Source organism: Carcharhinus amblyrhynchos, chromosome 12 (assembly GCF_965287045.1).
Source record: "Carcharhinus amblyrhynchos chromosome 12, sCarAmb.v2.hapA, whole genome shotgun sequence".
Classification (NCBI taxonomy): domain Eukaryota; kingdom Metazoa; phylum Chordata; class Chondrichthyes; order Carcharhiniformes; family Carcharhinidae; genus Carcharhinus; species Carcharhinus amblyrhynchos.
The window spans coordinates 58,683,780-58,709,790 of record NC_137335.1 but is presented as its reverse complement, the minus strand read 5'-3'; the positions used below and the strand labels follow the sequence as shown (position 1 = coordinate 58,709,790).

The window sequence follows — 26,011 nt, the reverse complement described above, 5'->3', positions numbered from 1 at the left end:
TCCAGCAGAAGATCACATTGATTTGGCAGATAATGGAAGCTATACTTTAAAACTGGGCACATCATCAAAAGCCTGGTTGCATTGCAGGTTTTGCATTTTACACATTTTTTAAAAAAGTATACCTGTACTTACTCTTCCATCTTTATCTACACCAGCTATCTGTCCTGTTGCAATCTTGATTTTATCTGGATGAACTGCAAGGCTGCAATAAATTGCAATAAGAGTATTAAATATCTTAAGCATATTCTAAAGACACACATTGTATATGTTGTCAAATGAAAAATGTGACAATCATACAATACGTTGACGTGTAGTCTTTTCTGGGTGGATGCAACTGCAAATTTTGGCCCCAGCTGAAATACGTAATGTATCAAAGTCAATGAAACTAAATGCTTCAAGCAAAGTTCCATTTCATTTGAAACCAAATCTATTCTATAGATTTCTGTTGATCCCTTAAAGTTACTAATTCACTCGCAAGTCAATCCGATAATGAGATGATGATCATTGTGATTCAATGGCTAGCTTTTGAAGTTGGAATTTTCTGCCATTTCAACTGTTTTTAAACAATTTCATGTTCCTTTCGTGTGCATTTCCAGCAACAGTAATCTCACTGCTATTGACTGCCAATTGGAACTACAAGTATTGTGCTCAGCACAGGCATTCGCAAAATATTTTGCGATATATAAATAGAAGTTCTCATGACTTCAGAGGCTAGATGACTATCTTCGCAAAAGGGGCCTAGACAGTATATCTTTGGTATTTTACTGCTTGAACACTTTTTAGCCTCCTGCTTGCTTTGTGGAATGTGCATATTATTGTCAGTAATCCGCAATCCTCAATTTTAACTCATGTGAACAAGTTGTTAAAGTGGCTGTTGGAATGGTTTGCACCGTGTATACACATTCATTGGCTGCCAGTTTAACGCAGTAAAACAAGGAATTGAGGTGGGTGGCAGGGGTGGAGGGGAAGATCAGTACAGCCATGCAGAGGCCTAATTGAGTTGCAGAAGCTGTCTGGCAACAGTGCTGCAACAAAATTTGGGCATCAGGAAATTCACAGTGTGTGTAGCAGCAAGTTTGTGGCATCACTCCAGTCAAGGGGCAGTGCAGCCCTGTGGCAAAGAAAATCAGTAGGTAAAAGGCCAGTCCCAATTCTTTGTCTGCCGGTGGATTTTACAGAAAGAAATCCCACAACACCAGTTTAAAGTCCAAACAGGTTTATTTGTAGCAAAAGCCCCAAGCTTTTGGGACAGCCTGTCCCTTCGTCAGGTGGCTGGGAGTTCTGATCGTAAAAACGACACGTTTCCAAGTGGGGTGGATTTTAGGCAGGCCCCTTCCTCTGCTGGGATGAATCTGTTCGAGTCTCCTCGACTACCAGACTGACTACGGCTACTCTCAAAATATGTGTTAATAAATGTTTCTGATCACAACTTGATTTCTGTCAGGTGACCATATTATCTGTATTTCCACTGTCTACACAAATGGTCTCTGACAGCTAGAGCACGAACACAGACAGAGTTTGAGCTTCAGCAATTTGCATTTCCTTGTGACAGAATGAGGTTTTCGTCACACCCAATCTATGGAATTCCATTTTGCAGCCAAGATATTCGCAGGGCCATTGTGAACTAGCTTCTGCAGGTACTTGACCAATGGCAGACATTAAATCTACAGGAAAAGATCTGTTGTATTTTAATGCTTTCCCAGTGGAATGTCCCAAAAGGTTGTTTACATTTTAATGCCCTGTACAGGCAAGTATGCTACTTTCCAACCACGTATAATTGCATGTATACAGGCACAAAAGAAAGGAAGTCACCTGATCTCACAACTCCACCCTGTTACAAAGCAGATTATTTTAAACCAAAAATGGAGAATGGACAAAGTCTCCAATTTGCATGAATGCACAAGCATAACTGTGGGTGTGCCAATAGGAATTTCCACTGGGGAAAGGTAGACACAAACTGGTAAAAGCATGTAATTCAGGCTATGCAGATGATCATATTTATACATCACATTAAAAAATAAATCCGAACCTGCAATTCTGAAAGCAACAATACATGTAGGAGCTAATCAGTTGAAAGGTGCATCCATTCTTAGAATCGGAAACTCTAAATGCAAATTTTTTTTTTATTTTCCCAATACTTAATACTGCCTGGGAGGTTTTATGTTATATATATTTTGTGAAGATTTCAAATAGCTCAGTGACAACTACAAACCCAAAGAATTAAAATTTGTCCAGATTTTGTGGTCAGCAGTGAACATATGATGCTTACAGGTCATTAAGGTTACAGTGCCCTTGAAATTTCTATTGACTTTTACAGCACTCTCACACAAAAGTTACTTCTGTAAACATACCAAACTCCGCTAACAATTATGAAGGAAAATAAGCTTACCTTTTAACACAATCAGTGTGCCCGAGATAATGCCTTTGAGTCCTCTCCTCAACATTGTACAGCACCACAACAGATGCTATAAAATAGATAATTTCTCCAGTTGGGAGGAGGTAGATATTGGAACGACAGTCCCTTCCTCGATAGCCATATCTATTTTCTCTTAGTCAAGGCCACATTAAACAAAAATATATTGCATGTTGAGTTTTGTGCTCAATGTCTCAACAAGTTTATCCAGTGAACAGCTGAGTTGTATAGATCTGGAATGTACCAGCTTGATATCTAGACAGTGGCATAAGCAGAACAAATGGCCTTCATTGAGAATATATTTTATGTGAGGAAAAACTCAGTTTTAACAGCAATGTCCCCTGAAGTCAAATTGCTGAAAGCACATATCATGAAGAATCAAATTGGGATTATGTTTATTGGGAAGTTAGTAAAGGGTGCAATCTCACCTCTACAAGGAATAAATACCTTTTGGAGGAAAGGGAAAAAAGAATAAAGTAATGTGAAAGAGAAAACAAAAATAAATTTAATTGTATTAATGAAAGAATAATTTCTCACATATGTATTAGCATTTTAAATCCTTTTGTAAGTTCTTCCATGCAAAAATTAGTTTTTTAACAAATCACTGGGAGTAGACATTTCCAGTATCAACCATTAAATCCACTAGATGTTGGAACTAGTGTGTGTCAGAACAAATTAAACTGATTAGAGGGCAAAACTTAGAACCAATGAGTTGTTACTTCTTCTCTCTTTGCTGCTTGTAAACCTTTGCAAAAAACTAGGTTCGAATGACAGCTTCTGCAAGGCATATTCCAGGTACATTTATTTAGTGTTTGTCCCCAAAAAGAACAAAGAACAAAAAACAATACAGCATAGGAACAGGCCTTCGGCCCTCCAAGCCTGCGCCACTCATGAGCCCAACTAGACCATTCGTTTGTATCCCTCTATTCCTAGTCTGCTCATGTGGCTATCTAGATAAGTCTTAAATGATCCCAGCATGTCCACCTCAACCACTTTGCTTGGCAGTGCACTCCAGGCCCCGACCACCCTCTGTAAAATACAATCCCCTGACATCCGTGTTGAACCTTCCCTCCCTCACATTGAAGTTGTGACCCCTTGTGTTTGTCACCTCCGACCTGGGAAAAAGCTTCCCACTGTTCACCTTATCCATGCTCTTCATAATTTTATATGCCCCTGTTAGGTCACCCTTCATCATCCTCCTTTCCAGGGAGAACAACCTTTTCTGTACACTCTCCAAAGCCTCCACGTCCTTCTGGTAGCGTGGCAGCCAGAACTGGATACAGTATTCCAAATGTGGCCTTACCAATGTTCCATATAGCTGCAACATCATATGCCAACTTTTATACTCTATGTCCCGTCCAATAAAGGCAAGCATGCCATATGCCTTCTTTATCACCCTCTCCACCTGTGCTGCCACCTTTAAGGATCTGTGGACTTGCACACCCAGGTCCCTCTGTGTATCTATACTCCTGATGGTTCTGCCATTTATTGTATAGCTCCCTGCTACATTAGATCTACCAAAATGCATCACTTTGCATTTATCTGGATTAAATTCCATCTGCCATTTCTCCACCCAATTTTCCAGCCTATCTATATCCTGCTGTATTCTCTGACAATGTTCATCACTATCTGCAACTCCAGCTATCTTCGTGTCGTCCACAAACTTATGATCACATCAGCTACATCGTCTTCCAAATCATTTATATATATCACAAACAGCAGAGGTCCCAGTACAGAGCCCTGTGGGACACCACTAGTCACAGACATCCAACCAGAAAAAGACCCCTCCACTGCTACCCTCTGTCTTCTATGGCCAAGCCAGTTCTCCACCCATCTAGCTAGCTCACCTTTTATCCCGTGAGGTTTAACCTTTTGCACAGCTTGCCATGAGGGACCTTGTCAAACGCTCTACTAAAATCCATATGGACGACATCCATGGCCCCTCCCTCGTCAATCGTTTTTGTCACCTCCTCAAAAAACTCAAATTTATGAGGTGTGGCCTCCCTCATACAAAACCATGCTAATGAGATTATTCAGTTCTAAATGTACATATATTCTATCTCTAATAATCTTCTCCAATAATCTCCCTACCACGGACGTCAAGCTCACCGGCCTATAATTACCCGGGTTACCCTTGCTACCCTTCTTAAATAACAGGACCACATTTGCTATCCTTCAATTCTCTGGGACCTCATCAGTGTCCAGCGAAGAGACAAAGATTTCTGTTAGAGGCCCCAGCAATTTCATCTCTTGTCTTCTCAAGTAGCCTAGGATAGATGCCATCAGGCCCTGGGGATTTGTCTGTCTTAATGTTTCCTAAAAAACCTAACACTTCCTTGTAATTGAGATTTTTTTCTAACGGGTCAACACATCCATCAGAGACACTACCAGTCAACACGTCCCTCTCCTTTGTGAATACTGATGCAAAGTATATGTTTAGGATCTCACCTACTTCCTTGGGTTCTAAGCATAATTCCCCTCCTTTGTCCCCGAGAGGGCTGATTCTTTCCCTGACAACCCTCTTGTTCGTAATGTATGTATAAAATGCCTTAGGATTCTCCTTAATCCTGTCTGCCAAGGACATTTTGTGTCCCCTTTTTGCCCTTCTAACTCACTGTTTGAGTTCTTTTCTACTTTCTCTGTATTCTTCCAGTACTCCATCTATTTCTAGCTGCCTGCGCCTTACGTATGCCTCTTCTTTTTGATTAGACCCATAATTTCAATGGTTATCCACGGTTCTTGAATCCTACCTTTCCTATCCTTCCTTTTTATAGGCACATACCTGTCCTGTAGCCCTATCAACTGCTCCTTAAAAGACTCCCACATGCCCTCGAACAGCCTCTCCCAATCAACAGCCACCAAATCCTGCCTAATCTGGCTGTAGTTAGCCTTCCCCCAATTCAGCACCTTACCCATAAGGACAACACTCATCTTTTTCCATTACTACCCTAAAGTTTACAGAATTGTGGTCACTATTTGCCACATGCTCCCCTACTGAAACTTTGATGACCTGACTGAGCTCATTCCCCAGTACTAGATCCAGTATAGCCCCCTCTCTAATTTTACAAAGCACAGCAACTGTTATAGATGTGAAGTTTATAAGAATATATTTTTGCCTGTCTCTTTAACTTAGGGTAAAAATGAAACAGTGAAGGGTGCCATGTAATTTTTTCTGAATCCTGCTCGACAACAAACATGGGTAATTTGATTGTTATGGGGACAGTGAGATCCAGATCGACTTACTGGGAAAAAGATCATGAAGTTCACACTTGTATACAATTGTAAGGACATCTGTGATGACTGAGTCGATTGCTAGTCTCCAAATCTCACAGGGAAATGTTAGGAATGTCAGGCTTTGCAAACAGTTATACTTCAGACAGTCTATTTAGTTTCAAGAGAGATTGGAATTGGGTGTGTAAACAACAGCAAATCAACATTTCTATCTGGATACAAGGCCCATGTGATTCACACTGCCATGGGGAAGGGCCTTGAGGTGCGAAGAGCCACTGTAGTAGTATTGGGTTACAGGTTCTTTCTTCAGATATCACGAATCTCACATACAGGCCATTCTATAAGAATCTGTGAGAGAGTGAGCAAAGAGGTGGAGCCAGCCAGTTTCTATTGTTCACGATGCAGAATGCAGGTGAGAGCTTACACTCAGATGGAAAAGATCAAGTGCATGAGGATTTAACCAGGGCTGGAAAAGAAAAAAAGGAATCAAGCCAAGGGAGTTGAGAATAGTTTTAGACCGGTTCCTCGAGAATGAAATGTCCATTTAGGAGACAGAGTGATCATGGGAGAGATTTTCAGTCATTGAAAAAGGGCATTCTGACACAAATTATCCACTGAATGGTGTCAGATAATGGTGCTTTTAGTTTATTTATGACAGTAAAAGTCTTGGAACTCGAAATCTTGTGTGATCCTTCCAGTCAGTCAATAGAAATTGAAATATTCTTTCAAAACTTATCACTTTCCAGAGGGATTGTAATAATTACAACTATATAGGTTTTAGAACACCTTAGTTCCTCAAAAGATTATTTTTCTATGTATCATGTATAATTGTCATTTTATATGAAGGGTACTTTTCTATTAGCTCAGTTGCAGTCATTTTTTGAGTTAAAGATGTTTCCCAAATAATTATTACATACCCTTATGACAATATAGATTTACCAAATCCTTTCATTGTCTTTTCTCATTGACTTCAGCTTAATATTCCCTTCTCCACTCACTATTCCTCAAACTCTAACCCTGTGGCCTTTCTCCTTCCTTTGCCCCAGCATTGGTAGCAGAGACTTCAGCTGGGCCTCTGCACTTCTTAGAATCCTGACCCTAAGCCACCCAATCTATTCTACTTGCCTCTCACTTTTATAAATCTTCTTAAACCCCAACTTTTTGGCACAGCCTTTGGTCACCACTTGTAATCTCTCCTGTCCTTGATAAGTATTTGTTTCCTTCACTTTTATTTGTGAAAGGCCACGGGATTTTAAATATATAAGACACTGCATATATTATTTTATTTATTATTTCATGGGATGTAGTGGTGTCATTAGCAAGACCAACATTTATTGCTCATTCCTAATTGCTCTCGAGGTGGTGCTGATAGGCTGCCTTCTTGAACCACTGAAATCCATGTGCTGCCAACACCAACAGTGCTGTTATGGAGTTATAGCTGATGCTGTTGGTCAGTCAATTACAAAGTTCAAAATAAAAACCTGACAATTGCACATGTCCAGCGAAAGATGAAGCAGTGGCATTGCAGCATATAAATTTACTTACTTATCATGCCAATAGCACAAAGCAGAAAATATAGCAGTGCCTGCTGGATGGAATATGTATCAAATAGTCAGATCTCAAATCATATCATTCGCAATCCACCATTTCCAAGACTGTCACTGACTCATTTCTGGAGATCTTTCTCCATGGCCTCTAACTTCGTACTCCCCTGAGCCTAAACAGCCCACTTCTATCTCAAGTTCTTTAAACAGGAACGGTCTAGTATAGCCATCATTTCAGACTATTCTTACCCACAGACTAATTTCTCCTATCTCAAATTTAGCATTTCTCCCATTGTCCAATCTCTTCCCACCCACATCCACAACTCTTTCAACATCCTCCACCACTTAATAGTTTCGAGTTACCAGGCCTTAACTGTCACCTTGTCATTATGAACATAGAATCTTTCTACATATCTATCCCCCTACCATGACGGTTTGAAGGTTCTCCATTTCTTCCTTGAATGAGACCCTACCAGTCCCCATCCACCACTACCTCCTACACTGTTCCACTGAAGCTCACCAAAACCCCGAGGAACATTGACTTTCAATTAGATGCTTTACATTCTTCTGGAACCAGCACTGAGTTCAGCAATTTTAGATCATCACTTTTGTCCCCGTTTTGTTTTGTGCCCTTTGGTTTTGTTTTTGGATGGTAGATGTTGAGGATGATTCTGCTTTCCCTTTTACACTCTCTGTAGACATATCTTTTGTTTCTGTTCTTGTCCTATTATCACCTCTGTTGTCTTGCATCATCATCCTTTTATCATATCGTCAGTGTCTTCCATCCTATCACAGATTTAAGCTTTTGGTCTATCCTCTTCTCCACCTTTCCCTGCTCTGAGTTGCTGCGTTTGAAAAGATGGCCAGAATCAAGCAGACAGTGCGCAAGTCAACCAAGGGAAAGCTCCCTGCAAGCAGCTGGCTACCAAAGCTGCCCGCAAGAGCAGTCCAGCCACGGGTGGAAGGAAGAAGCCTCACTGCTACTGGCCTGGCACTGTGGCTCTGCGGGAGATCCGCTGCTAACAGAAATCCACTGAGCTGATCATCCGCAAGCTGCCCTTCCAGTGCCTGGTGCAGGAGATCGCTCAGGACTTCAAGATCGACCTGCGCTTCCAGAGCTTGGCTGTCATGACCCTGCGGGAGGCCAGCAAGGAGTACCTGGTGGGGCTCTTTGAGGACACCAACCTGTGCGCCATCCATGCCAAGCGAGTTACCATCATACCCAAAGACATCCGGCTGGCCCACCGCATACATGGGGAGCGTGCCTAAACAGACCTGGACCCACTATTGGCTTTTGAAATCGAAAAAGAAACACACCTGTCCATTCTTTAACTATTTCCAGTTCTACTGAAAAACTAATGACGCAAAATGTTTAACAAATGCCTCCAGATCTGAATATTTTCAGCATTTTGTTTTCATGTCCGAAATCCAACATCTACTGTATTTTACTTATTAGCAAGTACATTGTTTATATTGTACAGTTGTGTACACTATGGACTAAACTGTCTCCAACTGTGCATTATCATGTGATCCTCAATACGGATGTATAAGTCGATCCAGATACACTTCACGCTTTCACCTGAAAGCCTAGAATATAAATCCATGTACAAAGATGTCTCATCAACCAGTACAGTTGCCTTGAGTGCAGAATTTGATTTTAATATATTATGACTTACATGTGCTGCAATGGCTATGCACAATTGAGCAAGAGTCAGGGAGCTTGATAGAGGGTAAATGCTTGAAAATGGGAGAAAGGCAGTCAGTTAGGAATGGTTAGTAAACAGAACAGGAGACTGGTGATTTTATTTTCTTCAATGAGCTAAGGTACCACACTGAATTATGAATAAGAGACTTCACCTTACCAATCAGTTTCTACCCAAATTTGGTATGTAAGCACATAGAATGAAAAATTCATCAGGCTCCCATTATGTATCCTCCATATTCATGTCATTTTAAAATGATTTCCAACCAAAGGACAAGGATACACCCACTCCAGCTTCAGCTTCTCAGAAGGCAGTTCTGACTTCATTTCGTCATAATTTGTTACATCAGAAGGAATGTACATTGTGATCGGACGTCCACGCATGAACATCTTGATCATATCTCCCTCTATTCAAAATAAAAGAAACTTCTGTTAGCTTTAAAACTATTCCATTGTTTTGTAATTGGACAAGATAGTCTATGTGCCACAAACAAGGCAGAATATGACGCACTTTTACAGTAAAAAGCAATTAGGCATTTGAAGCTGTTGCAATACAATTGTTACATCTTGGGTCATGACACTTGAAACTTTATATCTGTTACACCATAGACCATGTTGACAAGATCAAGTGTTTTCGCTGTAGCGAATTACTTTTGAGTTATTAACATACAAACGAGAAATATCAATTTATACCAGCAAATGATCTTTTATTGATTTCTGACAACACAACCAACTTTTCTTTTGTTTCCTACGTAATTTCTTTTGCAAGGTAAAGCTACAGTCCCTAAAGTCGTTTCAGGAATTGTATCCTTATTTTCACAGTAACTACAATGCAATGTGAATGTAGGCCTACTTGTGACCAATCAATAAGCTTTACTTGCTTTAAGTTGCAAAACTAGACATAAGAACTGGATAACAATGTAATTGAATTAATGGGCATAAGGTCATATAGACAGGCTAAGCAAATATATGCTAGTGTTAATCACAAATTTCAGAGCTATTGATTTAAAATGGGCAAGTTGAGCAAAATATCATGTTTGCAGCACAGGCAGTCTAGTTAAAGGGAGGGATAGGTCAATGGGGGAAATCAGAGCTTAGGGTGTAGATGGCTTAAGACACAATTTACAGTGGTGGCATGAAGGAATTGAGTGATGTACAATGTGCATTTGGAGGCATGCAGAGCTCTCAAAGGGTTGTTGTGTTGCAGAATATTAAGGAAATAGGGAGGGGTGAGGTTATGGTGGGATCTAAACTGGAGGATGAGAATTTACAAATCAAAGTAAACTGATGTGTTGGTGCAGTACGAGCCAATGTATGTCAACGAGCACAATGGTGAAGGAGATGAATAGATGGTGCAGGATTTGATACAGATGGGTAACGGTGAGGAGGTCAAAGTGGACAGTCTTTATGAAGAAGAGGAAATTTATCACATTGATAAATAGGATGCCAAGGTTGCGAATATAATCGTTCAGCCTGAGCTAAGTAACGAATAGAGAATAGTTTGCAATGAGGTCCCAAGATAATGGCCAGAGCTCTACCACCTTGCCCGCCACAGAACTGATGTGAACGAGGATTCCACAGCAAAAATCCTGAGCAAGGCCATAAAATCCTGCCCACTGGCTTTGCCTTCCATCTTCTGATAATTTAAATGGACAATATTTCAGCTCAACCAGAGGTAAATGGCACACAAGCTGTGTGAGAACATAGCAGCAAAACATCTGGTCAAATAGTGCCACTTATAGAATCATCAGTATAAATGATAAACTTGATATTGTGCTTTAGCAAGGGACAGCAAGTAGTTTTTAAAAATTATTTCATAATGCATTAAGTTGTGTTACTAATATCACAGGTAGGCTTAGATTAACACTGCATGCCTCCTAGTCACTATACTCTGGTGTCTGTTTGGGTACATTGAGGGAGAATTTAGCAAGGCCAATGCACCTAACCAGTACATATTTCGGACTGTTGGGAGGAAACCGGAGCACCTGGAGGAAACCCACACTGACAGTGACCCAAGCTGGGAACTGAACCCAAGTCCCTGGTGCTGTGAGGTAATAGTGCTAACCACTGTGCCACCACATTGCCCATACATTGCTGGAAAGGTTAGCACTTATTATTCATCTTTAATTGCCCTTGAACTCAGTAGCTTGCTAGGCCATTTCAGGGGGCAGTTAAAAGTCAGCCACATATCTATGGGTCAGAGTTACACTTAGGCCAGAGTAAAGGTAGCAGATTTCCTTCCCTAAAGGGCAGCAATCAATGATTGTTGTCATGATCATCATTACTGAAAGCTTTATATTCCAGATTTATCAATTTCATGGATTTAAATTCCATCAGCTGCTGTGATGGGATTTGAACCCATGTCCCTACAGCATTAGCCTGAACCTCTGGATTACAAGTCCAGTGACATTACCAAGACATCATCTCTGCTAGTAGTTAGGAAATCGGGACAAGGCAAAGGGGGTTCAGTGGGTGGGTGGCACTAGCTAGGATACAATCTTCTGTCTTCTGGCACTCTAGAGATAATGGCGTAGGGGAGGAAAACATTAAAATAATTAACTAGCTCTAATTGGATAGGCAAGAATGGAACTAGAAATAGTAAACAGATAGCTATTACGCACATTTTATTTGTTATTTAGTTTAAGTCTGTGCACAGAGCCTGTTCTGATTATAGTATCTACACCTTGCACTGGCACCAAACCAATAGTAATCATCCTCACTGAAATCACAGAAATCTACCTCCAGAATTTATGAATAGAAAATAAATCTCCAAGAATGCAAAAAGCAGGGCATGCTTTGGGTTTTGAGTTAAAAATGAGCTTTCAAGTTTTATTCCACATTTGTCAATTTAATTTATATGAACTCACTGCTTATCCTGTCATGACCCAAGGAGATCTCAATGCTTGCATGTAATCAGCCAAGCCATTTGGATATTAGTGCCAACATTAAATTAAGCAAGCACCATGCAAATAAGAACTGAGGGAAACACTGCGCAACCCAGCTTTTTCTTCCCATTTATCCATTAGGAAATTGTTCATTTAATAAACTTAGCAGCCTTGTAAACTGTTGCCTCTAAGTATAGGTTGACAAGAGAGAGAATTAGAATGGAAAGAGAGTACTGTTTAGAGAAAATAAATGGAAAGTTGGTATATCAACAAATTTCTCAGGAAAAGTTTTAAAAATGTCAATATTAATTTCATTTAATAAACACAAATTAGAGCTTTCCTTCACTAAGTTGTGAACTGTTGAATTTGAACAGTAATTAAATTTATTTGTTGCATTTTTCTGTCATTTAACTGAAGAAAAATGCTTAAAATGCAGAACGATTTAGACCAGTGAAAATTCATTTAAAAACAGTTCAACTTTTAATGTGTTCTGGATGATTAACTGGTTCGGGATTTTTAACTATATATAAAATATATTTTATACAAAAGTGTTGTTTCAGTATTGTAAGAATGGTATTTCCTTAATAGTTCCGTGCATACACAAGTCCTGAGGATCCAAAGATTGCTCATGCGTACTCCACAAATCACTATACAACATTTCATTAAATTATTTAAATAATATAGTGTTAAAACGAATTTGATTATTACTTGAACAGAATTCTTTCAAATTTTGCCAAATCACAATTTAGACTGACTTACAGAAATTATGTAAAGAAACAGAGCAACAAATTGGTGCCACTGATTTCAAACACTGCAATTTGTAAACGTGCTAGTTAACTTGTATAAAACTAGTAGATAGAGAACTAATTAGTATTACAGCTAAAGTTTGGAATCTTAGGACAATGAGAAATAATTAGCATCTAGAATAATTTAAAATGTCATGATTGGTTATTGAATGCCTTTTTACAAATCAACCTTTAAATGCTGGTGACATTCAGGCTAAACTGTGTTTCAAATCTAAAATTCTATGGACATGGCATTAGAAAATAATAAAAAAGCAGGGCAATGTGCAAAACAGACTTAACCAGGTGAAAATTCAGTAACTATGAGAAATGAAGATTGAAAGTCAATTGTTGGGGGCTACCTGAAATCAGCAACAAGCCCGCAGCATTATTGTTGGGTCAACAAAAATTCCTGCAATATATGTTCCAGTCATTTTTCAGGTCCATTAACTAGCTGCTCACGACCCTGTACAAAGGTTTAACATGCACTACTACTCGTACTTGAAAATTGTAAAAGGGATCCAACAACTGGCAATAGGATTCCTATTTGCATATGCATCAGCTTCTTCTTATTTCAAGCGAGAGCACTCAATACACATTTACATGAAACTACTACAGAAAACAGAACTAGGCAGCCCAGCCAACATCTGACTAAGCAATGGAGACAACAAAAGCACAACCTGTCAAGATGACACCAGTATCTTGGGACTTGTCCCAAAACTGGGAGAGCTGTCCCACAGCTTGACAGTCATAATAACCAAATTTACAGCCAATGTCCCAGATTCCTCCATCAACATCCCTGGGTTTGGCCACTCCGGCCAACAGACTAAACCCACCAAATGTTGGCAGCACAGTGATAGAATTGGGAGGGAACGGACCTGGGAGTCCTCAATATTTACTCTGGATCTTCCTGTTGATTATAACAAATCATTCTCCCTCAACTGATGAATCAGCACTCTGCCATATTGAATCATAGAATCCCTACAGTGCAAAAGGAGGTCATTCAGCCCATCAAGCTTGCACCAGCAACAATTCCACCCAGCCCCTATCCTGGCAACCCCATATATTTACCAATCGCCTTAACCTATACAACTTGGGACACTAAGGGACAATGTAGCATGGCCAATCTTTGGACTGTGGGAGGAAACCAGAGCACCAGAGGAAACCCAAGCAGACAGGGAGAGAACGTGTAAAGTCCACACAGTCACCCAAGGCTGAAATGAACCCGGATGTCAGGCGCTGTGAGGCAGCATTACTAGCCACTGTGCCAGCATTGAACTATTCACCAAGCCAGACTATTCCAGTGTTTAACATCAACAAGATGCACTTTGCATCTTGGAATTCGCAAAGACTCAGACAGCACCTTCCAAAACCACAACAGCTTTCATCTTAGAAGGACTCAAGCAGCAGACACCATTACCTGTAAGTTCTGGTCCAAGCCACTAACCATTCAGAGTTGGAAATATATTGCCGTTCCTTCATCTTCACTGGGTCAAAATCCTGCAATGTCCTCCCTAACTGCACTATGGGTGTACCTACATCAAATGGGCTGCAGCACTTCAAGAAGGTAACTCACTATTACCTTCTCAAGGGCAATTAGGGATGGGCAATAAATGTTGGCTTAGCCAACAATGTCGTCATCCCATGAATGATGCAAATAAAACTTAAAGTTCCTGAAGGCCATGCCTACAAGACTGGGCTTGCAGCAGGTGATGAGAAAACCAACTGAAGAAAAGAAACTAATTAACATCTCCCACATCTGCAATGTTCTAACTATGTTAGGAGTTGTGGGTTTTGCACAAAAAGAGATGTGGTTTGCACACTTATATTCAAACTAACAGTAACAGATTTATTCTAGGAGCTCTGGCCTGTAGAGTACAAAATTGAAAGTAAAACAGCAGGCTGTGCAACACCCTAATGACATTACTATCAAATCATGTGATAGTAAAGCAATTTAAATATGGAACAACATAATATGTCTGTTGCAGATAGAATTGTACATGAATGAATGACCACCAGCAAGTCCCTCTGGAGGCAAAGTTGCACCTTCGCACTAAGAACACAAATTATGCATCCTCGAAACATGCCACTACCTGGAAGGATAAGGGCAGCTGACATATAGGAACATCGTAATCTGCAAGACTCCCTCTGGGGCACCCATGGTCTTGACTTGGAACTGTAACACTGTTCCTTCATTGGCGAATAGATCAAAAAACTGAAAGTTCCTTCCTAACAGCACTGTAGGTGTCATGTAAAGTCGCTATAATCCCAGGTAACCATAGGCTGGTTTCTCCTTTAACCTGAGAATCACCACACCTCAGTTGAGGGGCAAGATTGAGAAGGCAAGCCTTCATGAATAACATCAGCCAATCCAGGAATTAAATGCATCATGAACTAGCTGTCCAGCTACTGCTAACCACATGAGTGGCAGAAGTTCAAGAAGGTGGCTCACTCATTACCTTCTCATGAGCAATTAAGGATGGGCAACAAATGCTGGCCTTGTTAACAATCTCATTTCCCATAATCGGATTATAAAAATCTATACGTTTGCAAGTTCAGACATCCCTATACCTCTACAGTTCCTGAGTTTACCATCTGCCTTGCTCTCGAGTAAAAGCTTTGAAGATGATGACACCCTGCTCTACCTCACTATTGTCTCTCTTAATTTAGCAACAGTGCCAAAGTTACTTGTCCTTGGCCAGTTTGTGAGATGCACAGAGAACGAGGATCTGATCAGGCAAGCACTGCTGTCTCACAGCGCCAGGGATCCCAGTTCAATTCTGATCTTGGATGACTGTCTGTGTAGAGTTTGCACATTCTTCCTGTGTCTGTGTAGCTTTCTTCTGGGTGCTCCAGTTTCTTGCCACATTCCAAAGATGTGCAGATTAAATTGATTGACCATACTAAATTACCCCTTAGTGTCAGGGGACTAACAGGGTAAATATGTGGGGTTACGGGGATAGGGCCTGGATGGGATTGTTGTCGGTGCACACTTGATGGGTCAAATGGCCTCCTCCTGCACTGTAGGGATTCTATGATTCTAGGATAGCCATTCCCCACAGGATAGCTGTGACACTGTCTGTTAAGTTTAAGCTTGTGTTCCATTTGTTAGGTCAGATGATTTCCTCAGGGATATTTGCACACAGGCACCTGTCACTTGGAACTCCTGTGTATTTGCAGGTTCTGGAGGAGGAAGAGGCATAGAGGTTTGCATTCAGATGCATAATTAGGGCTGATCCTTGTTTCACCCTTTGGTTACTGTGTTGAATCATCCTTATGCCTCTATGCAAATATTACAGCTTGATTTTAATGGGAGGTTATATTCATAAGAGTCATGCTTGGGAGGTTAATGGGAGGTTATATTCACGAGAGTCATGCTTGCCTTGGCTCATCAACATGAGGCCAAGGCTATTTTAACTTTGGGGCCTCATTTTTTAAAAAATCATTCACAGTAAGGCCATCATATATTAATTATCCTCAAATAGTACAATCATTCTTGCCTGCACCTAGTATCAATGACATCAAGTCACTGACTACAGGTTGAATGTGTGGCTAAAAGGCCACAAATGCAGACCTATGGGAAAGGTGCACGTAGTCAGTTGTGTTGGGTGGAGGGAGGGACAGGCTAATATAGTAGGAGAGGAAAGCAGAGATCTTAGTTTCCCTATGAAGGGGAGTTTAAAATTAACATATTATTTCCAAAGAAGATCATCATAAAAAAGAGTACATATGTTTGTACCTATGCCTGGTAAACAAAATGGCTCATCAGTAGCTGTCAGGGTGTCAGCTGCTTTGAAGATTATACAGAACTTTAACACCAATGCTTTCCCCTCATTAGTAGAGAGCAGTTCAACTTTAAAAAACTACAACCGATCCATAAGCAAAGGAAAAGAACAAGCAATGATACCATAGCAATTTTCTTGATTCTTTTTATGCCAATGCATAGTTTCTTCATTACCGGAGAAACCCGCAAAATTAAATGTGTGGTTGACAGGAACCTCTTATGTAATTGTTAAGCTGCTTACCCTATTGGAGCCATAGAGATATAATAAAGGTACAACATACCATTAGCATCCCTAATTATCTATTTTAGTAAGTGTGCATGCGCCTGTCCATTTGAGCATGTGTTTGTTTCCTGAAAAGTTCAGGTCTTGGTCCACTAGTAGTACAGCAATATAATTCAAAGCACAGCACCCTTGCTGAAATCAGCTAAACAAAAGCTGACTAGGGACAACAGGAAACTGGGAGGAACTTTAACTGAAAAATAATATCCTGCTGGACAGATCTAGCAACGCCCTTCTGTACTGAATTTCTTGTTTTTATTTTTTGAAGCAGTGAAAAAAAGTGTTTCAAAATATTTGTATTGTAAATGCTTTAAGTTTGCTCTAAACTTTTACACATTCCAAAACAAAAGTTCAGTTTTCTTGACAGAAGTAGTGTTGATAATACCTGCATCTTATTCAATGAAATGCTTTTTACCTGTTTTTCATTTTCAAAATTCTCACAAAGAATAAAGTAATTTTAATCAAGTTTAAAACAAATGGTGAAACACCACTTTAATTTTACATGTTTAACAATAAATATACAATTTACATATTCAATCAATCCTCATTGCCATAATCACAGATCTTGCAAAATGGCACATACTTTGTTTACACAATTGATGCCATCTGTTTGGCACAGCCTCTACAGCTTGCTCCACCCAATTTCTCCTTGCCCTCTGCCCAATTCAGATCATACTATGTCCCCAACTCTAAATAGGCTTTTTTCTGTTAAGCCTGAGTTGTTTCTACAGAGTAAGTTTTTGAGATGGTATTTCCTTCATTTCTCACCTGCCCAGACTCTCAGCCAACAAATAGTATGCACAGTGTGGGTTGATAGCCTGATACATGATCATGATGTCCCAGTGTGAACTTTGCAGATGCCCTTCATCCATGTGCCAAACTCCCACTGAGCCCAATATTGGGAACAATTAAATTTCTCAGCCTAAGTATCAACAGGAATGAAAGATGCTTCTAATATGGGTCATCCTATGGCTTGAAAAGAAAATAGCACCCATATGCACATTAGACTCCCTTAGTATAATGAAATATTTTGATTCTTCATTTATTGGAGCTACTTTTGTCTTCTTAACAAAGCTCTTGCCTTCTAATGACAAGAGCACAAAGATATTGAAATAAAAGCACAACTTTGCTTTTTGGAAATACCAGTAAACATGAAAAGCTATTACCATCAGAACTTAAGTTGGGTCTGTAATTTGAGTCTGGTCTAATGTAGATTAAATTTGCAGCCCACCATTTAACATTGTTGGCTTGTATGGGCCATCTGCAACATTGAGGAAAGAGTCAGACTGGCAAGGTCAAAATGCAAGTTTCCGCTAACTAAATTTCAATGAGATTTCTAACTGGCAGTCACTTTAAAATCGCATATAAACAGTGATTCATGATCTCCAAATTTATCCTGCAGTATAAACAAAGCAGATTCAGAACAATGAAGTATGTTTGTGTTTCAGAACTGCTGTGATAAGGAAGCAGTAAAATATGCAGCAGGATGAAGGGCAAAGGTCCACTTACTGCTTGACTAAAGGTTCCAAATAGCTTTAATTGAAAACATTAGTTGTCTAAAGGTCGTGATCTTCACCAAACATTTTAAAATGAAATGCAAACAATGTCCGACAGCACTGAATGGCTGTTGCACTAGTTCAAATTAACCCACAAATTATTTATCTCTCCTATAGTATTGCTCACAAAGTTCTGCTTTTCTGACCTTTGGTATGACTGACATCCTTTTGCTTTAAAATATCTGTCTGTATCAGTTTGATAATGAAGCTCCCAATTACTATTTTGTAGTTTCTTTGTTATTGGATTGCTTGCTGACTTCAGTCCAATTTGTCACCCTCTCCGATATTTGTGCATCTGATCTATTTGTAACACTCTTGCTCACTTGTGTGTCAATGGATATGTGTGATGTCTTACTTCCTCCATGATTGTCATCAGTCTCTGAGGGCGGAATTTTCCAAAAAAATGACAAAGCGTCGTTCTTGGAGCGAAAATCGGTGTGATATTGATAGTGCAACCTGCACAACTTTCAGGGACTTTGGAGAAAAAAATGTTCCCTATGTGAAAAACATTGCACCTCAGGCATGAAGTATTTGCCCTAGGGTCATTTGAGCACTTTAATGAAGGGGATGCTGCATTTAAAATGGCTACAGAGCACTTACTCTCATTCAAGTCAGGAAGATGGTAGGGAGGAAGCATGCTTTTTGCTACATGGAGGGGACCCTCATCTGTATGCTGGATGTCATGGAGGAAAGATGGACGACAATTTACCCTCCAGCATGATAACGAATTCCATCTAAGAGACAGTTGCAGCACTGGTCAGTGCCAGCAGCCTGCACAAGAGGAGCAGGGTGCAATGTCGCAAGAAAATGAATGACCCACTTTGTTTTGCCAGGGTAAGTGCTCCATGTCTCCTCTCTGCAATCCACCTTGCCATCACCCCTTGGAATGTCACTCAATCTTACATCCCATCTCACTGGGCCACAGCACATGACCTCCCACAAACTTCCTCACCCTTTCGCACTCCTCATCAGAACACATTCCGCTTCCACGCAGTTTCCACACATGCCAGGTGTTATATGGCCTGTTAGGCAGCCAGCTTACATCATCCCCATTGTGTTCCTGCAGGTTAAGCTTTCCCATAACCACTGTGAATGACAGAAGATCAGCACTGGTGCCCGAGCTGAAGATGCTGACTCATTTCGAGGAGATTGCCCTGGAGCTCGCAGGAGAGGAGCAGGAGTAGGCCTGTGTTGAGAGTATGGTGGATTGTGGGAGAAAGCTGAGGAGCCACTGCACCTTCAGCTAGGTGAGTAAACTCAAGTGAGGTCTGTGTATTCCAAATCCATGAGCTAGCCATGCATTACTATCATGGTCTTTGCCTCGCAGGAATATCATCCCAACAACCTGGCCTGTCCACCAGCAGTATCGCATTGCTGATCCTGGACAGGAGATATCAGAGGAGGACACCAAAGAAGTGTCACAGCCATCACCCATACCAACACAGAGGCACACACTTCGGGGGATAATCTTAGCAGGCAGGCTTCTGGGTCACTATCTGGTGAACACCACACAGGCTCTGATGCACATCAGTTGAAGGTGGGAACATCCCAGAGATCAGATTGTCAGAGGTCTGCTGGATCCCAGGATTCAGCTGTGCTCCATCCAGCTGCTATGTCTCTGGTTACTGGCCCTTCAGCTGCTGGAGATGCAAAGGCAGAGTCAGGAATACCAAGAGCTAGTGTCAGTGACACTCCTGTGACTGCAAGGGCAAATGGAGGAGTCACACAGCCATTTGTCACAGGAGATGGTACTGGCATTGCGTGGCACCCAAGCTAACACTGCAAGGGTGGCATCAGGCATGGCAATGCTGGGATGTCAGATCTATGATGGGAGAGCTCCGTAGCTTGGCTCAGTCCCTGAAGGGCATGGCCAAGGGCTTCAATTACATGGTTCTGACAATGGTGGGCCTCCACAGCTGGCAGCGCCAGATGTTGAGGCTTCTGGAGCTCACTCCAGCTGCTTCTCCATCCCATGCAGTAACCCAGGTGCCCACAGCACCCAGAGGGAGAAGGAATCGCTGGAGCACAGCCCACCTTCCATCCAGGAAACCTGGAGTGAGCAGCCAATCTAAATCACCCCTTCCTGAAACCGATGCAACTGAAGCACAGCAGAATAGGATGGCACAATGCCTAAAAGATAGGCAGGGGACCTTTAGGTCTCTGCCCTCCAGAGGACACCTATCTTGCGCATCACAGACAACAGGAATTGGAAAGCAGCAGGCCTTCTCCATCTCTGAAGTGCACCATGGAAACACAGATACACGTGGTGGATGGGTATGCAAGTTTACGGAATTGTAGAGGCAAGTGTGGGCATGGGTGAAGTTAGACACCAGTAGTTGGGGGACATTGTCACTTGTAACATTTGGATATGTCACTGAATTAGGTATTCTTGTTGCTCACTACCTTAACACCTCAGAGTCTTTAACTCTCCTCCCAGTGGCCTAGTTCTTCTCTTAATTGGGACACAGTTGTTCTCACTGGTCCTCAATGTCCACTCAACTAAAAGCAAGGATGTTGTGATCACCTTCCAAAATACACTAAGTAAAATATCTTATTTCCCTTCAAAGAATTCAAATTCTTATCCCAGTTCTGCAGACGGCTGTAATACAAATTGTATCTGAATACTCAGATTTATGGTATTTCCTGATACCACACATTGTACAGGGCCAGGAACAATAATGCACACAAAATGAAATGCTGTCAAGTGACCCCAAGTTGACATTCAATATTTTTGCATTAAAAAAAAACCCAGGTTACTCAAACTCAACATTTTCTTCCAAATATAATAGGTTAATCCATTACTTTCGTCACCTCTTTACATCAACAAGAATCAAGTTCTTTATTGGAATGCAGGAAATCAAAAATATTACATATTCAGTAGCAAGTGGGTTAGTGTGCTACGTATTACCATACATCACATCTTACAGTCAGCAGTGCTAAAGATTTATAGAGGGAAATGTTTAAAAACTGATTCCAATATTGGTGTGTGGCTCTCAAGAAAGTATCTGTTCAGCTGAACTGTGCCTCTAAACGAACTGAACTTGTTTCGTCTGATTACCCTGGACGACCAGAGACTGAAGCGCAATTCCCTCCCTATCACCTAGACATCATCCTTGACAGAATCCTCACACACTACAGCATCTCATCAAGACTATAGGAAAAATTAATATCTATAATCTGCACTTCAGTACGTTGCCTTGTATGTCATGGAGATCACTGCCCAAGATTCTAAAGAATTCTGCTTTTGCCATTGTATAATCAACTGCAAAATACTGCACGCCAATAGGGTATCAATCTGCCCACGCCAAACTTACTGACTTGCAACTCAACAGCATGCACCATCACAGGTACTCTTCTACCAACATCCCCCCTCTCCACCCCACCCAGTCCTGAATAGCATTACCTTCCACTCATATGAGGGGGGCAATTGCAATAGTCAAGCCACTGGAGAAGATCTACCCCAACCCCCCTATTCAATGACTTTTCAACCCACCTGCAGTACATCTTCCTTCACACCAACCTAATGTTAAACCCACCATGTCGGGGAGTAACAGTTGTGGACCAGTGGCAGGAGGATTGGCAGGAGAAAACATCCACCAGAAATTATCTTCTGATTGTGGATCCCACCTGTTCATCCAATCAGCTCTGACTTCCCACCATGACAGTGGGCCCTTCCAGACTGGCCAAAGCCTCTGTACAACTACTCAACATCAGTGGGTTGCCAAGACCATCCAGGCCTGTGATGCATGCACATTGTCAAGGAGTGTCGACTCACTAAACTTGAAGGCAAGCTTAAAGAGCTCCATCGAGCCACAGACAAAAGGCTATTAGTTGGTTTGTGACCATGCATATGCTAAATATATAACTAAACAAGCCTGAAATAACGATACTTAGAGTTACTGCCATGTGTTGTTCCAAGGTAATTCTTGTATTTTTAAGAAGTGTGCTATTCAACGAAAGAGAATACTCAAAGTGCCTGTCAAAAAATTTGAAGTGGTTGGGAACACTAAGATTTAAGTGGCACTGACTTCAGCTAAATTTAAACGTACCAACGATGAAACAAGCTCTTTCAACATGAACAAAATGCACAGAAATACCACTCCACATAATCTTAATAATAATTACACATTTAAGACTTAGAGTTCCAGAGATGCAAAAAATTTTATGACCAGTTGCACAAAGGAAAATAACTGATTTATCCTTGGAAGCACTGATTCCTGGATTCTTATTTTAATGCAGAAACATGGTTTGTGCACTGTTCATGGTTATTCATCCAGATTATATATTAAAAAACAATACATTTAGGTACATGTGGGAATAACGAACACCTAAACAGGAGTTAATTGCTCTCCAGGAAATGCTTTATAATGACTCATGTGATCCCAGCAAATTGGAACACAAAAACAGACTGCGGAAGCTACAGTCAGCAAGAAGTCAATGGATGATGTTTGGCTGGTACTTACCTTGGCTGTACGCTCCACGCCGTGAACTTTGGGCTGATCATAAGATAGAAATAAAAAAAAACTTAAAACAAATCATAACGTATGCAAATCACTAACTACCATCAAACTAAAACGTCAAATTAAATTTTCAAAATAAAATGATGAATGGAAGGAAAGAAAACAGTAATAAATGGATGTAACATTAGAAAAAGAGAGATCATAACAGCCTATTTATTTTATTGTGCTCATTTTCTAATATTTGCCCATCACACTGTCGAAATAAACTTTAAACTACCCAATGTATCTGGTATTACCTAACCCAACTGGCAAGTATTTTTCAAAATTTATTTGATAGATTCTGAATTGGTCTTGCAATCTTATTGATTTCTATTGTTGGATCCTAGCTTGTTTTAAAATAACATACTGAATTTATTTACTTTATCTAACAATTTTAAACTTCATCTATTTGATGGAGTCCCATCGTCTTCACTTTAAAATATAAAACTGATACTTCTTCTGATATGATCTGATAGCTTATCAGTGTTAGATTTGAAATTATTCTGGTTGCGCTGTTCTCTGCCCTTTCCAGTAAACACCTTTGTTGTGGGTGACTGCGAAACCAATCCAGTATTTATGAGATTCAATCATAGGCTGTAAAGCTTTAATTTGATTTCTGTTGACTTTTATTTCACTGTTCTGATTATGTCTCCCACCACTCTATTAGCTTTTTAAAACTATTTCAGCACAATGTCTAGACGTAGAAAATGATGATTAGGTCAATTGCTAAATCCTTTTGTAATATTCAATATGGTTATCTGCATTCTATGATGAATGCTTTCGAACTACATGCAGAACTTTGCATTTATCAGTGAAAAATCTAATTTACTATTCATCTAACTGCATCACAAATCAAAATTCTTCAGGAATGCTGTTGCCATTTTCTCCCTCAGCATAACCTCCTCAGGCGGATTAGAAATAAAAGGTGTCTAACCACTTACCCCATCGGTCTGATACCCCATTGGTCTGATACCGCATCTCATACGTATTCTGTTTCTATTTTAATAACCAATCCTATTTTCTACTTCAGATTTCAACAGATTTTAAATCTAAGTAGCAGGCTTTCATGTGGAACTTCCATGAAAATTTTCCTTAAATATGAAAATCATAACTTGGGTGATGTCTCATCATCAAAGACATGGCAGCACAGTGGCACAATGGTTAGCGGTGCTGCTTCACAGCGCCAGGAATCCAGGTTCAATTCCCTACAAAGATCTTTGAAACATTGAAATGTACATATCTAATGAATAACAATAGATTCAAATAAACAGACCTACATTAAACCTTAAATAATTGTCTTCACTTCGTGCTTTCTTATTTCAACAGTCAGGTCTTTATGTCTTCACACATTTTAGCACGTTACTGCTTTAAAATTTTCTATCAACTTAACTCAATTATTATTTTAATATTAACCAAATACAATCTGTACTGATTATTGAAGAAAAAAGTTGCAAGCATTAAATAAGTTTAAAGATTTCTTTTACCTTGACTGATAGCTGGTTCCTTAGATCTGGCAAAGAAAAATTAAGTATTTAAGTGGAATTCAAATAACCAGCTGTTACACAAATAGAATTTTCAAGTACAAATTCAAAAATAAAGATAAAGCATAATATATATATTTGAGTAATAGCCCATCACCTGTGAAAGTTGACTCCTGACTTTTGGTCAAAAAATCTTTAATTTTTCATATACCTCAATTCATTATTAAAAACCATACTTGCAGATGATTTATTAAAACAGCTCTGGCATGCCATTTTGCATGACCCTTTCTTGTCCTTCACCTGATCTGTGCGCAACAGTGAACCTGCAGGATCAGCTGATGCTGCTGCTTCCACTCAAATGTTGTGGGATTTGGGAGGCTCCCTGGAGCAAGAGCACAGTTTGATGAAACACATCAGGAAATGGGTTTGAGTTTCAAAATTTAAAGTTTATTTATTAGTGTCACAAGTAGGCTTACATTAACTCTGCAATGAAGCTACTGTGAAAACCCTCTAGTTGCCAAGCTCCAACACCTGTTTGGGTATGCTGAGGGAGAATTTAGCATTGCCAGTTCACCTAATCAGCACATCTTTGGACTGTGGGAGGAAACCCACGGAGACATGGGGAGAACGTGCAGGCTCCGCACAGACAGTGGCCAAGGCAGGAATCAAAATTGGGTCCCTGGCATGTGAGGCAGCAGTACTAACCACTGTACCACCATGCCGCCATTCATGTGGTGCCATACATGTCACTGTGCCATTTATACCTCAATAGAATTATAGTGGAAGCACTGTGTTGATGGGTCATTATATTCACCTAACACCAGATAAGTACAGTAAAAGTGGACCATGACACCTGAAAAACTGTGAGCTTATTTCATGGGACTGGAAAAAAGAATCGTCATGGACCGATTAAGCCTTACCCCACGTTTGGAAACAAAGTTGAGTTCCACAGTTTAAGACTGCTCACAGACAAGTTACCCAAATGATGAGTGCTGATCAGGTGCTTCCTTTTGTCTCAATTACCTTTTAGTGGGAAATAAATCCTTTGAAAATATTACCTGTGTAAAAATCAACTTCCTAACGTTTTGCCTAAAATTAAGATTGAATTTACAGAAGTTTATGCAGGGTATATAAAGGAGTAGGTTGATTCCAAAGTAAAAATACTGAGTAATTAGAAAGGATTAGAAAAACTTAGTCTTTCAATTATTTAAGATTATTTGATTATTTAAAAGGTTGTTTGATGGTATGATAGCATAGTGCAGGTTTTTTAAAATATCTTTCCATTTCTGCAATAAAAATGATTCCAAAGGTTCTGCAGTCACAGCAGTGTTCTTACATGAGCAGTTTCTGGACTTGGGTGAGGGGTCTAAATATGATTAAATCTGAAGTGGATCTATAAAATAGGAGAAACTTTCTGAACAACACATTGACAGATGAGGAAGGTATAGTGCCTAAGAGTTATCACCAGGGCCTTTTTCAAGTTGAAACAGTTGTGAACAAGTTACAAAATTACAGGGAGAAGGTGGGCAAAAGTCACTAAGTGAGTTGATTGTTCGGAGAGTTACTTCAGGCATAATGGGTCAAGTGGCATTCTTGTGAACTATTCCAACTTTGTGATTCGATGACATTATTAATTATCCCTACCTCATTACACAATACCAAATCTAAGATAATTTTGTCTCTAGTTGGTTCCACAATGTATGGCTCCAGGAAATTGTCACAAAAACATTCCACAAACTCATCAGCCAAATCACTCTTGCCAATTTGATTGTCCCAATCTATGTGAAGATTAAAACCCCCATCCCCTCCTCCAGCATTATTATATTACCTTTGTTACAATCTCCAATAAGGTAG

General features: G+C 40.2%; 1 protein-coding gene across 3 annotated transcripts in view; it reads right to left on the bottom strand.

Moving 5' to 3' along the window:
* The window catches only part of eml4 (EMAP like 4), a 264,862-nt gene that overhangs the window by 67,729 nt on the left and 171,122 nt on the right, over positions 1-26,011 (bottom strand). For all 3 annotated transcript variants that reach the window (XM_080200602.1, XM_080200601.1, XM_080200603.1), the window contains 5 exons: positions 24,161-24,186; positions 22,641-22,673; positions 9,174-9,297; positions 2,390-2,539; positions 133-202 (listed from right to left, as the gene is read on the bottom strand). In XM_080200602.1, coding sequence (XP_080056728.1) covers positions 133-202; positions 2,390-2,539; positions 9,174-9,297; positions 22,641-22,673; positions 24,161-24,186 — 403 coding nt within the window. The remainder of the gene's footprint in view (positions 1-132; positions 203-2,389; positions 2,540-9,173; positions 9,298-22,640; positions 22,674-24,160; positions 24,187-26,011) is intronic.